General features: G+C 38.8%; 1 protein-coding gene across 1 annotated transcript in view; it reads right to left on the bottom strand.

Annotated features, from left to right (window-relative positions):
* Window positions 1-6,866, bottom strand: part of LOC147310022 (leucine-rich repeat-containing G protein-coupled receptor 5-like) — a 51,542-nt gene extending 44,676 nt beyond the window's left edge. Inside the window, exon 1 of the mRNA XM_086269348.1 lies at window positions 6,370-6,866. Coding sequence (XP_086125474.1) covers window positions 6,370-6,647 — 278 coding nt within the window. The 5' untranslated portion in view covers window positions 6,648-6,866. The remainder of the gene's footprint in view (window positions 1-6,369) is intronic.
* Window positions 6,867-12,884: the final 6,018 nt, after the last annotated feature.

The raw sequence follows: 12,884 nt of genomic DNA, 5'->3' as shown, positions 1-12,884 counted from the left end.
AGACCTGATTCTGTGGTGGGTACTCCTGCATGGGCTCAGGAACACTTCTGAAAACCATCATCATCATCGAACACAGTTCATCTCTGCATCCCAAATTAAACATGAAAAGGTACTACAAGCCTCATTCATCCAACACTTTACTCCATCCCTTAAGCTTTTCCTATCATGCACACAGTAACACTCAGATTCATACATCAGAAGCAGTTGCTTAAGGACAATTCAACATGTGGACTGAATGTGCCAAATATCAAGCAACCAACCTTCCAGTTACGACATAATCCAATCTACCTCCTGAGCCACAGCCTCCTACAAGTTTAAAATAGGATACAGAAATGTCACCAACCGCCTTTCCTGGGAAAAAAACTGATTTAAGATGGCAAAGTGGAAAACCGTCCTGTAGTCTGGCCAAAAAACCGGAGATTCTTTTAGGACATCTAAGAAAAGCGCAACAATCACACCACAGTTCAAATCCAGCATTCATGTTGGTAATACCACTAATGCTGAGTGATCTACAGTTTCTTGGACCAACATATGCTGTCATCCATTTTATTTTTTTATTATTTCAGCAACATAATCCCATCAGATAGTTCAACACAAGTTACAGGGAGGCATTTAGTCCAGGTGGGATGCTCAGTCTGTGAAGGCACCATTAATAGTGAAAGATGTGCAAAGTTTGGTGGAACATAAACCGCTAAATAAACCTTTGTCTTCTCCGAAAAGCAAGACTGTAAAAATATATTCTACTTGTTTTAGACAACGGGTAAAGAACCAGCTGCCTGCAGTCCAGACATGTCACCCACTGAAAACATTTAGAAGATTAAAGAGCTGAAAAATCTGACAATCAGGTCCTGAGCTGTCAAGCAGTTAACACTAAGTTTTCAGGACTACAGGAATCAAAATGAGCTCACATTTTCAATATACAGTGTAATCTCATCCTTTCATTACCATTTTTTTAGTGTCCAAAGTTTTTCTAAAAGCGAGATAAAGGAACCACATTCATTGTGCCTGCATTTAGCAATTTAACGCAGCCTTTTAAAACAGCTTCAGTAATATCAGTGTAGCTTACTTGCTGGGATGTTTTGACCTCAGATTTTAAGATCTAGGAGTAGAAATGTCCAAGCACTGATGAACATTTTTATTGTGGCCTCACGGTTGTGGAGTTTAAATCAATTATCTCTGATAGCTTAAGGCTATTTCAGTATCACTTTCTATTGTCTGCCTGACCTCTCCCATACCCCCACAGGAAGACAGGTAGTCCATTTACCTGTCTGTCACGTCCTCTTTTAACTAACTGTGTGAGTGTGCAGTGGACCGTGGCATCCACAAGGACCATCTGATGACAGCTGAGCTCAAACCAATGGAGCTCCCTCACACTAAGACTCCACTAGTGCAGACGTGCAAACACTCAGGACTGTAAACGGGCTACCTACCTTCCTGTGATGTCACGTGAAAGGTCAGGAAGTTCACTCTTGCTAAACATCTGCATTACCTGGAAATTCATTTAATTTTAGAGCTGTTAGTGTAGGAAAGTGCAGACATGATTTATATGCTCAGGGCTCGGGATGTCCAATATGGCTGCCAGAAGGGGCGTGGCTACAGAAACCTTCATATATACATCAGTCCATTCATCACATTGAGGCTAAATGCATTCCTGTGTTGCTGCTGTCAGTCACACGTAGAATAGAGACTTCCAGGCCCATTCAGACTTCAGGCAGCTCTGCTTAGGCATGCAGCAAGTGTATGCACACACACACACACACACACACACACACAAAGGCATTGACAGATGGCAGTATTCAGACTGACGGCGGTCAAACAGACAGACAGACTGAAGGAGATTGTAAAGCGACTCTGAGATCAGTTGCTTTCCTCAGAAGGTCCCTTAAAGTTCTCACAACAAACCAGGAGGCACAAAATCACAACAGGACATTCGAGCTGATATTTTAATTGATTGTTTCTGGTTTCAAAAAAGTGACATAACAAGTCCTGATCATAGACAACAACAAACTCATCAACTGTTTGTCATCAACAGTTTTCATCTGTTTGAATCAAAACTTTTGCTTTCAAGATCTGTTGCATCAAATTGATAACAAAAAGCTGAGTATAGTTGTTTCTCTTTGATGGTGTTCTACGGCTTCTTGTATACCAGGGGTGCCCAATCCCAGTCCTCGAGATCTACTATCCTGCAGCTTTTAGATGCATCCCTACTCCAACACAGCTGAATCAAATGGTGTGATTACCTCTTCAGCATGCCATCAAGTTTGGCAAAGGCCTGATAACAAGGCATTCAGTTGATTCAGGTGTGTCAGAAGAAGGATGCGTCTAAAAGCTGCAGGACGGTAGCTCTCGAGGACTGGGATTGGGCACCCCTGTTGTATACTATAAGCACGTGCTCAGGAGGACTGAATTTAAGACAAACCCAACTTATGAGAAGCGCTTCAATTCACCCAGAGGACACTAAGGAGAGAGCAGCTTCTCAAAAAAGGTTTTCGTAAATAAAAATGAATTTTTAAAACCTTTTTTGGAAATAAATGCAATTGGTCAACCTATTATTCTTTAATTTGTCTTAAAGTGAAGCTGATTTTGTCCTTATATTGCTAACATTCTGCTGACATATGCTAATTGGCCATTGAATTGGCCAAGTATTTAAATTGGGGCATGTTCTCTTCATACCAGTTACTATTAATAAACTGAGCGTAGCGTTAGTTCAGGTCAAGTCAAGCCACAAACACCATCAGTCTTAAGCCTTTTACATATTCACATCTTCATATCCAGTCGGTGAATCTTATACCGTGGGCATATTTAGGCTGCTTTAGACCACCTACAGTTGCGGCACATCTGCAAGCCACTTTGCAAACCACTTCCATCTGGCTCCTCCTTTTCATGCTGTTCCGAATTAATCAATGTCATTGATGTGGTTGCACTGCTGCTCTCCCCACGGCTGACTTTCAGACAGAAGGTATTTTCTGTTGATCCTTGTTTGATATGTGGAAAAAAATTTAAAGTGGCCTAATGTCCCCAATTTTCTAGGTTACAAATATCAAAAACAGAATAGAAATGGACACATTTGTTTAACGCCAGAAAAAAGGACTATATCGCAAATGTATTATAATTTGAAGGTTTCATTTGAAGATATTACATTAATGCATATTCTTTTCAAAGAACCATAGTAAGTGAGCAGCTGACTTTAAACTGTTTGGACAGGTGTGGACTATTCCTTTGTAATTTCTTCATCAATTAAGCAGTTTTGATTTCCAGCATTTACATTTAGTAATAATAAAAATAATGACTCATGTTTAGTTTTAGGTTTTTAGAGCAGGTCCCTTCTGTGGATGCAGGGTTTTGTTGGGTTTTTTTTGCACCAAAACAAAAATGTAAAAATTTATCTGGTTAGTCTCCAAAACAAAGAAAGACACAGGAACTCCTTGATGTTTTGTTGGATTCGATTCCTGATTGGAGCTTTAATAAAGACACAAAGACTCTTTGATTGGCAGTCGCTGTGTGAGTGGGTTTGTGTGTGTCCATCTGCCTGTCGTGGACGAACTGTAAGGAAAGTGCTTTCACTGTGAAGCACACACACACACACACACACACACACACACACACACACACACACACACGGCTGTTCTGAATAGGGGAAGGTTTTCTTTAATGAGAGTGAAATTTAAATCCTGGACATTGTGCTGCTTTGCAGCTACAGCCAAGACGAGCAGGTTTTCCTTCCACACACACACAAAGTACAATGACGTAATGCTTTTGCAGAAGCTGAAACAAGTCTTGTATCGAGGCCGATGACCTGCTGTGAGGTGAAATGGATTTGAATTCATTTAAGTGTCTTGCTTTAACAGTAGTTTACACTCAAGTAGAAACACTAAAACTTCGCAAATACTGTTGTTACATGGCCACAGAAATCTGTAGAACTTCTTTAAGCAGCCATAAAACGTCTTCCCGGAGGACACCAGAAGCCTCAAAAAAACCTGTGGAACCTCTTTCAAAAGTCCAGAATAACTTTCTAAGACTCACTGAAGCTGAAAAGAAGTCCTCAAGGATCAAACATCAAACTTTTTGTATACATTCACTTTTGGGGTGTATTCTTCAAAGACTTTCCCAGTCGTCTACATTTAAAATTCCACTGAGTCCATTTTTCGGGCTGTTTAGCTTTTATTATGATGCGATCCAATAAGCTGTCATAGCACCCAAGCTTCCATTAATCTTTAAGGACCCCTTTCAGGTGTTCCTGAAAGTTTAGCGTTTCTGTAAAACTAAATGAAATGTCTCTAAGCACACCTGAAAACTCCCTCCTCAAAAACAATGAAACAGCTTGAATTGTTCCAGGAGCCTCTTTAGAGATCACTGAATGTGACGAAACGTCCTTAAACATCAAACCTCTTTATTTACCTTCATGTGCACCCTAGGATCCACAACCAAAACTTCCTGAAGAACGCCTGGAGCTTCTGCAAAACTCTTTCACCAGCTGCACCTCTTGAGAAATCCCTCTAACCTTCTCAAAACCTCCAGGAAACTCTACATTTGTGGGCTAAACTCAAGGATCTGTTAATCCTCTATCAGAAGACACCAAATTGTCTTCTGATGTTTCAACACCCTTGAAACAGTCCACACATTCCTGTTTGCCTGTAGAGGAATAAATTAAAAGTCCTTTAAAGAATCTTCAATGTCTCTAAATGTATGTTAGAATTCTACAATCCTAAAGCTTCAGAGAAACTATCAAAACATCTACAAGAATTCCCTGATATCCCTGATGTACTTGAGAAGTCTCTTTTAAGGATCACAGAAGCAAAGAAAAAACTCCAATACATTCCTAGGTATTGCCAAGGGATAACTTCCTGATAAACGAGGTAATCTTCTTCAAAGGTCTTGAAACCTTATTAAAACTGTTCTTATACTCTTCAAAGTTGATAATCTGTCGATCATCCAATTATTTTTTCCAGTCAGCACAACCATTTAGAAAACTTTAAGAACTCCTTCAACAGGTTCCTGAAACAATTAAAAATCTCTTAAATGCCTTTAAAGAATGAAACCTGAAATATCAGAGCTCCTTTAAAACTGCTGAAACCTCTCCAAATTTGTCTAAACGTAGAAAGAATAGAATCACTTGAAAAACTCCAGGAGCTTCTTCAATGAGTCTTGGCTGAAAACGGTTTCCGAAATAACACCTGTCCTGATGTTGGCACTCTTACCCTGCAGTCTGTGCAATGTACCTGTTTATAGATTCAGCTAAGACATGAACTTTTAAGTGTTAAGGCCGGACTCATAAAATCCGTGTAATATTTCAAGCATAAAAAATATTTTTTGGACTCACCTATTCTTAACACTTAGAGTCCCCCGAGAGCAGCCATTTGGCAGCTGTTCACAACACCGCCGTAATTTTGATGGACGAATTTGCGGCATTTATTATTTTTTGAACCTCAGACATACACATAGACACTGCTCAGGTCAGTAGGCTCTCTGAAATGATTTCTATGCCTTCTTTTACGTGGTCCGAACCCTGCTAACGAGAGTTCATACTGCCCCACCAACATCCTGAAATGTGCACAAAAGCAGCTGTGCAACACAGATTCAACTCCTGGGTCAAACCATGAAACTGACCCTACCTCTGCCTTCTCCTGAGAATTAGATGAACCCAGAATCTCAGTTTCTTCCTTTTCTTGTTTAGAAACATCAGGACCAGCTCTTCATCGCTTGGTGTCCACTTCATTTTTTTCACAGTGTGTGTTTTTTGAGGGTGAATTTTCTGTAAAAAATGCAACAAGTTCAGATCTGAAAAATTCTGAATGTCGTGTCCCTGTTTGTCCTCGGTGTGTAATGGCTTTTACTCAAATTTTAATTCTTTAAGTTATATAAAAAAATAATCCTACTGCAGCAGTTAGTGAAGAGAGCAAAGGTGTTTTTGTATCAGGCTGTGAACGTGTTTTCTCTCCTCTAACGTTGGACATTGTAATATGGGAATCTATGGGGACTGACCCACTGTTGGAGACTGCCTCAAGTGGGCATTCGGGGAACTGCAGCTTCATTTGTGCTGTGGTTGAATTTGGGAACTTATTTTTGTCTCCAGGTGTAAATTCAGTGATGCACTCTGGGTCTCTGCAGATTAAATGTTTTTCCTTAAACATCATGAACCACAGCACCTGACATGCACCCGAAAAACAGGCACAGAGGACAGGTGTTCCGTTTCTCACCACTACATAACATCACCCGTGCGCGCGCAGGCACGCTCACACACACACACACACACACACACACACACACACACACACACACACACACACACACACACACACACTTACTTTGTGCAGACTTTGGATCAACAGGTTACCTTAAAGAAAACGAAAACCTTCGCTGCTGACTTACAGGTAAGATGTGAAGACGCTCAGGTTGCTCGGTATTTCCCGGAGGCCCAGGTCCGAACAGTCCACCCAGTGCAGCAGCCCGTCCACCTCACACCGGCAGCGGCCAGGGCAGCTGGTCCGCCCCGCTCCCCCGACCTCGTCCCCGGAGCTGTTCAACCCAGCTGCAGCTCTCTGCACCGCGGGCACGGCGGAGCTCCGCATCTCCAGCTCAGCCCCCGCGCTCCTGAAGCCCACCGAGAGCAGCGCAAAGGCGGCTAGGACAGGCACAAACCCTAGCATGTCCTGCGTGGTCTGTCTCCGCAGGGTGAAAGTTTCAGTCAGAAGTGATGTGGAAATATAAAGTTGCAGCCTGGGATCCGGATCACGTTGTGGTGGTTTTTGGTCCCTACTCACCAGAAGCAAACTGGAAACCGCTCAGTTTTAACTTCCTCTGATCCGGATGTAAAGTGGAGCACAAAGAGGATTTGAAGAGTGGAATAAAAGTGCAGGTTGTCTGAAGTTTGGTCGCTTTCCAGGCTGAACGCGTGGAGCTGCACAGCAAGAGTGTGCGTGTGTGTGTCCCTCCACTCACTCTACAGGAGTGTGTAAACCGTGGTTCACTTTATATAGGCGGTGTGTCTCTGCTTCTGCGTGTGCCGTGATTTTTAATAGCAGCAGTGAAAAAACAAGTAAATATTAAAATCCACAGAGCATGTCCCTCATTATTTATGTCACATGCATGTCCCCCCCCCCCCCAATAAAAACGTACAGGAGAGGATTAACTTCAGTTTCCTTCACATAAAAAAGTAATTTCCACCACAAATTGATATAGGACATTTATTATCTACTTTTTATTTACTTTAGTATTTATTCTTATTATTTCTACTGTTTTAACTATTGTTTAGTAGCATGCTTCTTATAACAAGACCTAGGACACTTCCTCACACCCACAGTCGGTCGCTGAGCCTGGCTCTGCCAGAGGTTTCTTCCCGTTAAAAGTAAGTTTTTCCTTCCCTCTGTCAGCAAAGTGCTTGCTCATCGAGCTCTTCGTTTTGTTGTTGGGGATTTCTCTCTGTTATTGTAGGGTCTTTACAATATAAAGCAATTCGATGCAACTGATGTTATGATTTGGTGCTATATAAATAAAACTCAATTAAACCGAATCCTTTCAAATGGTTTAATGAAGCTGAGTCTGTTAAAAATTAGAGTCTGAGGTTTAAATTTTCCTCAGAAAGGACCCCAAAATCCATCTGATTAGTGCATCCTTCCAAGTGCTCAAAGGAAACCTGCACTCACATTTGAAACTCACTTCTTATAAGCTGTGGAAACATGAAAGACATTTAAAGAATTTCATGCATTTTATGCATAAACTTGCAGTTTTTTTTTTTTAAATGATGTTGATAATGAGCTGAACCATCTTCTCCATCTCTTTGCTCTTGGCCTGCAGTGCCACCAACGAGCCTAGCTTGTTCGCTCTGCAACAGAGTTGCCCCCCCCCCCCTAACAGCTATTTGTCTCATAGCTGATGTTGATATGCTTATTTATTGTAGCTATTTTTTCTCTTTTACATTCCATTGAAACAAAACATAACTATAACAAATAACTTAACAGTGCTAATGTTTTTCAGCTGTTAATCACAGTATTTTTTTAACCTGTCTGCAAAAAATTTGGGTTGCACAAAACAGTCTCAGCAAGTAATCTTGTTATTCATATTCCAGAGCCCTGTGCTACAAAGCAAGCTCATCATAGCCAGCATAGCTTTCATTACCTTCACTTAACCTGATATCAGCAATCAGGCTCAGAGGTCACATGTCAACTCTGTAAGTCAGCCCAGGTTTCAATAGTCAAGCTACAAGAAAGGGGTGGTGCTGGCAGCACCTGACCAATCACAAAGAGGGATAAATGTGCTGGCAGCAGAGCAAGGAAGAGAAAAGTACAGTATTAGAATAATATGAAGCGATTATAAACGCAATACAGACGGAAAGTAACACAGCTGCTGGCAAATAAGCTGTATGAGTATTAGTAACAGGAAAAGCACCAAATGGCAGTTTAGTACTTAAAATGCTGTATGAACATGTGCACACTAAAACTGGAAAAATATTAGTATTTGAAGCCAAAGAAAGCTGACAGTACATGTTAACATGTAGCAGCCCTGTTATTACAAATCATAAAATCTGATATGTTATAATTATTACCTCATTAAATTATTATTTAGATGTGCATATGGTAGTTTGTATTCTTTGAACTGTGGCTTTTAATGATCTGAGAGTAAAGATTAAATAGATTAAACATAAAAACTGAATTCAAATGTTGTGCAAATTTGATATAAGGTGAATAAAGTATAACGACATGTCCTGTTTTAGGATTAAAGATTAATCACATATTAAAGATTTCAGATAACATTATTATAAAAAAGAAATTGTAGTCAACAAGAAAAAACAAAAAAGTGAATAAAGTCACATCTGAGAATCTGTATTTCCTACTGATGCTCCTCTGGGAAAGACAGAGACTTAACATTAAAAAATGGCTTGACTTTAACTAATTCAATCACATGTAAAAGTTTCCATTTAATTTCATTCTATAAATACAATGTAAACATTTAATGGAATGTTTAGTATGTTTAGTATGCATTCACCTTATACTGAGCTCATTTAGTCTAAGTCATTGAATAATATATATATCATCCTGCTATTTGTGCACAGAGGTCTGAAGGATCTTCCGGGAATGGTGACACTATTTTCTGGAGTACTGATTAGCTTGTAGCCAGTGATTTCATACCTGTTGGTCTTTAAACTTGAATATATTATCTCTGGGCCCTTCATAATAAAGAGCCACGGTTAAATTTCATGAACTGATTGTCAACTGATTCATATACACCAATGGAAGATTTTTGACTTTTAAAGGATGGAAAATAGTAGTTTTGGAGCTTTTGGTGAATTATTGAATCCCACATCAGGACAGGAGATTTTTTTTAAATAAATAAAACTGTTCAGCTGTGATTAGAAAAGATTATGTTTGAATACTGGAATACACCATAATGAGGGTTTCAGGTATTTTGTATTTGGAGGTTTTTGGGGCACTTCACCCAGAACACGAGGGGCTAGAAAAAAACCTTTTTTCTGCATGGAGAGGCTCAGTGAGGTCACAGCATTGTAATTAAAGTAATTAAACTCAGCCATAACAGACTGATTTCCTTTCTGATTTGCTGTCAGATTCTTTTCAGGTTGTTTTGCTTTTCATTTGTCTAATTTGTGTATTTTTCATCTTCTTAGTCTCTTTCTTTTATTTTATATTTATTGGAGGGTGTTTGCTTTGATTTGTGTCTCTTTGTGGTCAATGCATCAACAATCCAGCTTTTTGAGTAAAAACATAAATTTCACATGTAATAAATTGGTTGAATGTTGTGATTTATTTCTTGTTTATATTCTTCTTATATATACTCAACCATCTACATTATTAGGTAGACCTTTTCAGCTGCTTGTAAACAGAAATATATGATTTACCATCACATCACAGCAGCTCAAAGCTTTTAGGCATAAAGACATGGTCAAGACGACCCACTGAAGCAGGCTACAGCAGCAGAAGGCCACACCAGGTGGTGCTTCTGTCAGCTAAGAACATGAAACTGAGACTACAGTTTTCACAGGTTGACTAAAACTGGAGACTAGAAGATGGAAAAATGTTGTCTGGTCTAGTAAGTCTCCAGTTCTTCTGCGACATTCAGGACGTAGGATTGGAATTTGGGGCAAGCAAGAAAGCATCCATCCTACCTTCTGTCAAAGGTCAGGCTGCTTTTAGTTTCCATCCCCTGAAGACCAAAACAGTCCATCTAATGATGCTGCTTCTAGCAGAATAACGCACCATAGCACGAAGGTCAAATCATCTATAACTGGTTTCTTGAACAATGAGTTCACTGTACTCAAATATCCTCCACATCAGCAGATCTCAGTCAAACAGAGCACCTTTTGAGATTGGAGTTGGAACGGGAGATTCACTCATGGATGTGGAGCTGACAAATCTGCAGCAACTGTGTGATGCTGTCACATTTACAAGAACCAAAATCTCTGAGAAATGTTTCCAACATGAAGAATTAAAGCAGCTCTGAAGGCAAAAAAACAATCAAATCCAGCACTAGCAAGGTGTACCTAACAAATTGGTCAGTAATCTGATGATATACTTGTTCAGTATATCGAGGCAGAGTAATGCTAGCCTGACTTTTAGGGATTCCTGGTAATTCAGCCTTCCATGAACCCTGAAATCAGAAAAGTCTGATCTCTCACATCTCCCCACAAGGCCTGAAAACAACTTAAGTCCTCACAAAGTCAGGTAAACCTGTACACTAATTTGATGTTAATGGTTAGCAGTTCTGAGATCCTGCTGCAAGTTTCAAGGAAATAAGACACAAAGGGGTGGGGGTGAGGTAAAGCTGACATATAATAGTTGTCACCACACACACACACACACACACACACACACACACACACACACACACACACACACACACACACACACACACACACACACACACACACACAATAACCATATCCAACTTCTTAATAGCAATGAACTGGTCTGCATTGGTGCATCATATCTTTATTCTCTTCCCCCTCCTGCCCCCCCCCCCCTCTTTCTTAAATAGATAACTATCATATCTGATATCATATCTCACAGTACAATAATATTGAATGGGTTGCATTGTTGTATTTTGTCATGTTTCTCAGGTCTTTGTCTGAATTTCTACGAACATTATTGCTAAGGATTGTCTTATTGCATTGGAGTCACACTGGGTTAAATATGTACACTTGGGTTTTAAGGGGTATTTATTATTTTCTTCTTCTTTTTTGGGTTGTATGGAAGCCCCAAACGCAATTTCATTGTTCTTGACAATGACAATAAATAAATAAATACTAAATACTAAATACACACACACACACAACATGATGCAACAGTATGAAGAAACCTGTGTGAAAGCAGGAAAGATTTCTGTCTTTCTGATTAGTTAAATGACAAAAAAAAAACAGAACTCATGGGAAAAATTCAGAAATGTAAATTTGCAAGAAAAAAATGAAATATTTATGAAGGAAACTATTTATTTTGTGACCAGGTTGCTTCACTTTGTCTGGACCACAGTGATAAATCACCTAGTTTAAAAGAAAGACTCCCTGACATACAAACTTATGTTAATCTTTCAGTTTCTATGTTGTTTATTTTATTTCTGTGATGACATGTTCGATAATTTTGCACCTTGTGTCTACGTTGTATCTCTTTTCTGTCTGTTTCCTTGTGGTTTGGCTGCATTCATTTTTCTTTCAAGTTCTTTTTTTGTAATTGCTTTGCATATTTTTTGCAGCTTTTTGTTTCTCTTTAGCATCGCTTTGTGTCTTTGCTGTCATTTTCAGTATATTTCTGAACATTCTGCATCTCTTTTTTTGTCATTTGTGCTTCTTTTGTGTTTGTTTTTCAGGTTTTTGTTGATATTTTTGTCTTGTCTGTTCTGTTTGTGTGATGTTTCAGTTTTTGGTTTTTTTTGTTTTATTTCCATATTTTATTGAAACCTTTTTTTGGTCATTTGTTTTTTTCTGTGTCATTTTGCATGTATCCCTCTTTTGTTTGTTGTGTTTGATGCTTTGTTTCCTCTCTGTGGTCACTCTGGGCCTGTCTCTGGTCTTTTTAAGCTTCTTTGTACTTGAGGTTGTTTTGCAGCTTTTGTTCTTTTCTTCCACCCTCCTAAACATGAATCTGTTCCTGTTTTCAATGGGACTCTGCCCTCTAGTGGCTAAGCAGCTTCACTGCAGTCAGAGACGGAAAAACAAGTTGTTTTTTTGTTTCCATGCGTCCTTGAAGGCGTCCAACAGGAAAACCAGGCTCGTGTCAGGGCTGTAAAACTCCACATGACAGCTCTTTATATTTCATCATCTGAGGTTTATATGAAAAATAAAAGAAGCAAAGCATGCTGGATGTTGGAGTTATTAGATGTTTGATTTTTTTTAATTTCATATACAGATAAACATGTAACCTTATTATCTGACTTTGATCTTTGAACTTTCTCGTCGATTTTATTCAACATGAGTTTTTTCCAAGACAAAAATGCTTAATATTTTTCTTATAATTTCACTTAGCAGATCAACATTTTCATTTTTATCTCATAATTTGTACTAAGTACAACTGTTGACTTTTTCCATCTAAAAATTAGTTTGAGTTCATTACTAACCAAATCACACAAATTTTGTTTTACATTTTTTAACCATTTTTATTTTCAAGTCGTCAATAATGGTTTTCATGTCATATTTAAAGACTATTTTATAGCTTTGATTGGAGCAGTAGAAACTGACAATTACTTTGCAAAAATTTCAGCTATTTATATTGCTTTTTATGTGAAATTATCACTTTTTAAATAATTTATCTCATTTTTTATTTAAAAAAGGCAAAACATTAAAACACTTATTATTCTCATAATTTTAAGACACTGAATACAATTCTGTAGTTTTTGTCTCATGTTTTTGACTTGTTCTGTAAAAAGCTCTCTTTTTTCCCTTT

Source organism: Aulonocara sp. 'chitande type north' Nkhata Bay, linkage group LG17 (assembly GCF_057382095.1).
Source record: "Aulonocara sp. 'chitande type north' Nkhata Bay isolate Kocher_YH1m ecotype deep benthic linkage group LG17, A_spYH_male_GT1.1, whole genome shotgun sequence".
Taxonomy (NCBI): Eukaryota; Metazoa; Chordata; class Actinopteri; order Cichliformes; family Cichlidae; genus Aulonocara; species Aulonocara sp. 'chitande type north' Nkhata Bay.
Note: the sequence above shows the minus strand (reverse complement) of the source record. Positions and strands in the feature narration are given on the sequence as shown.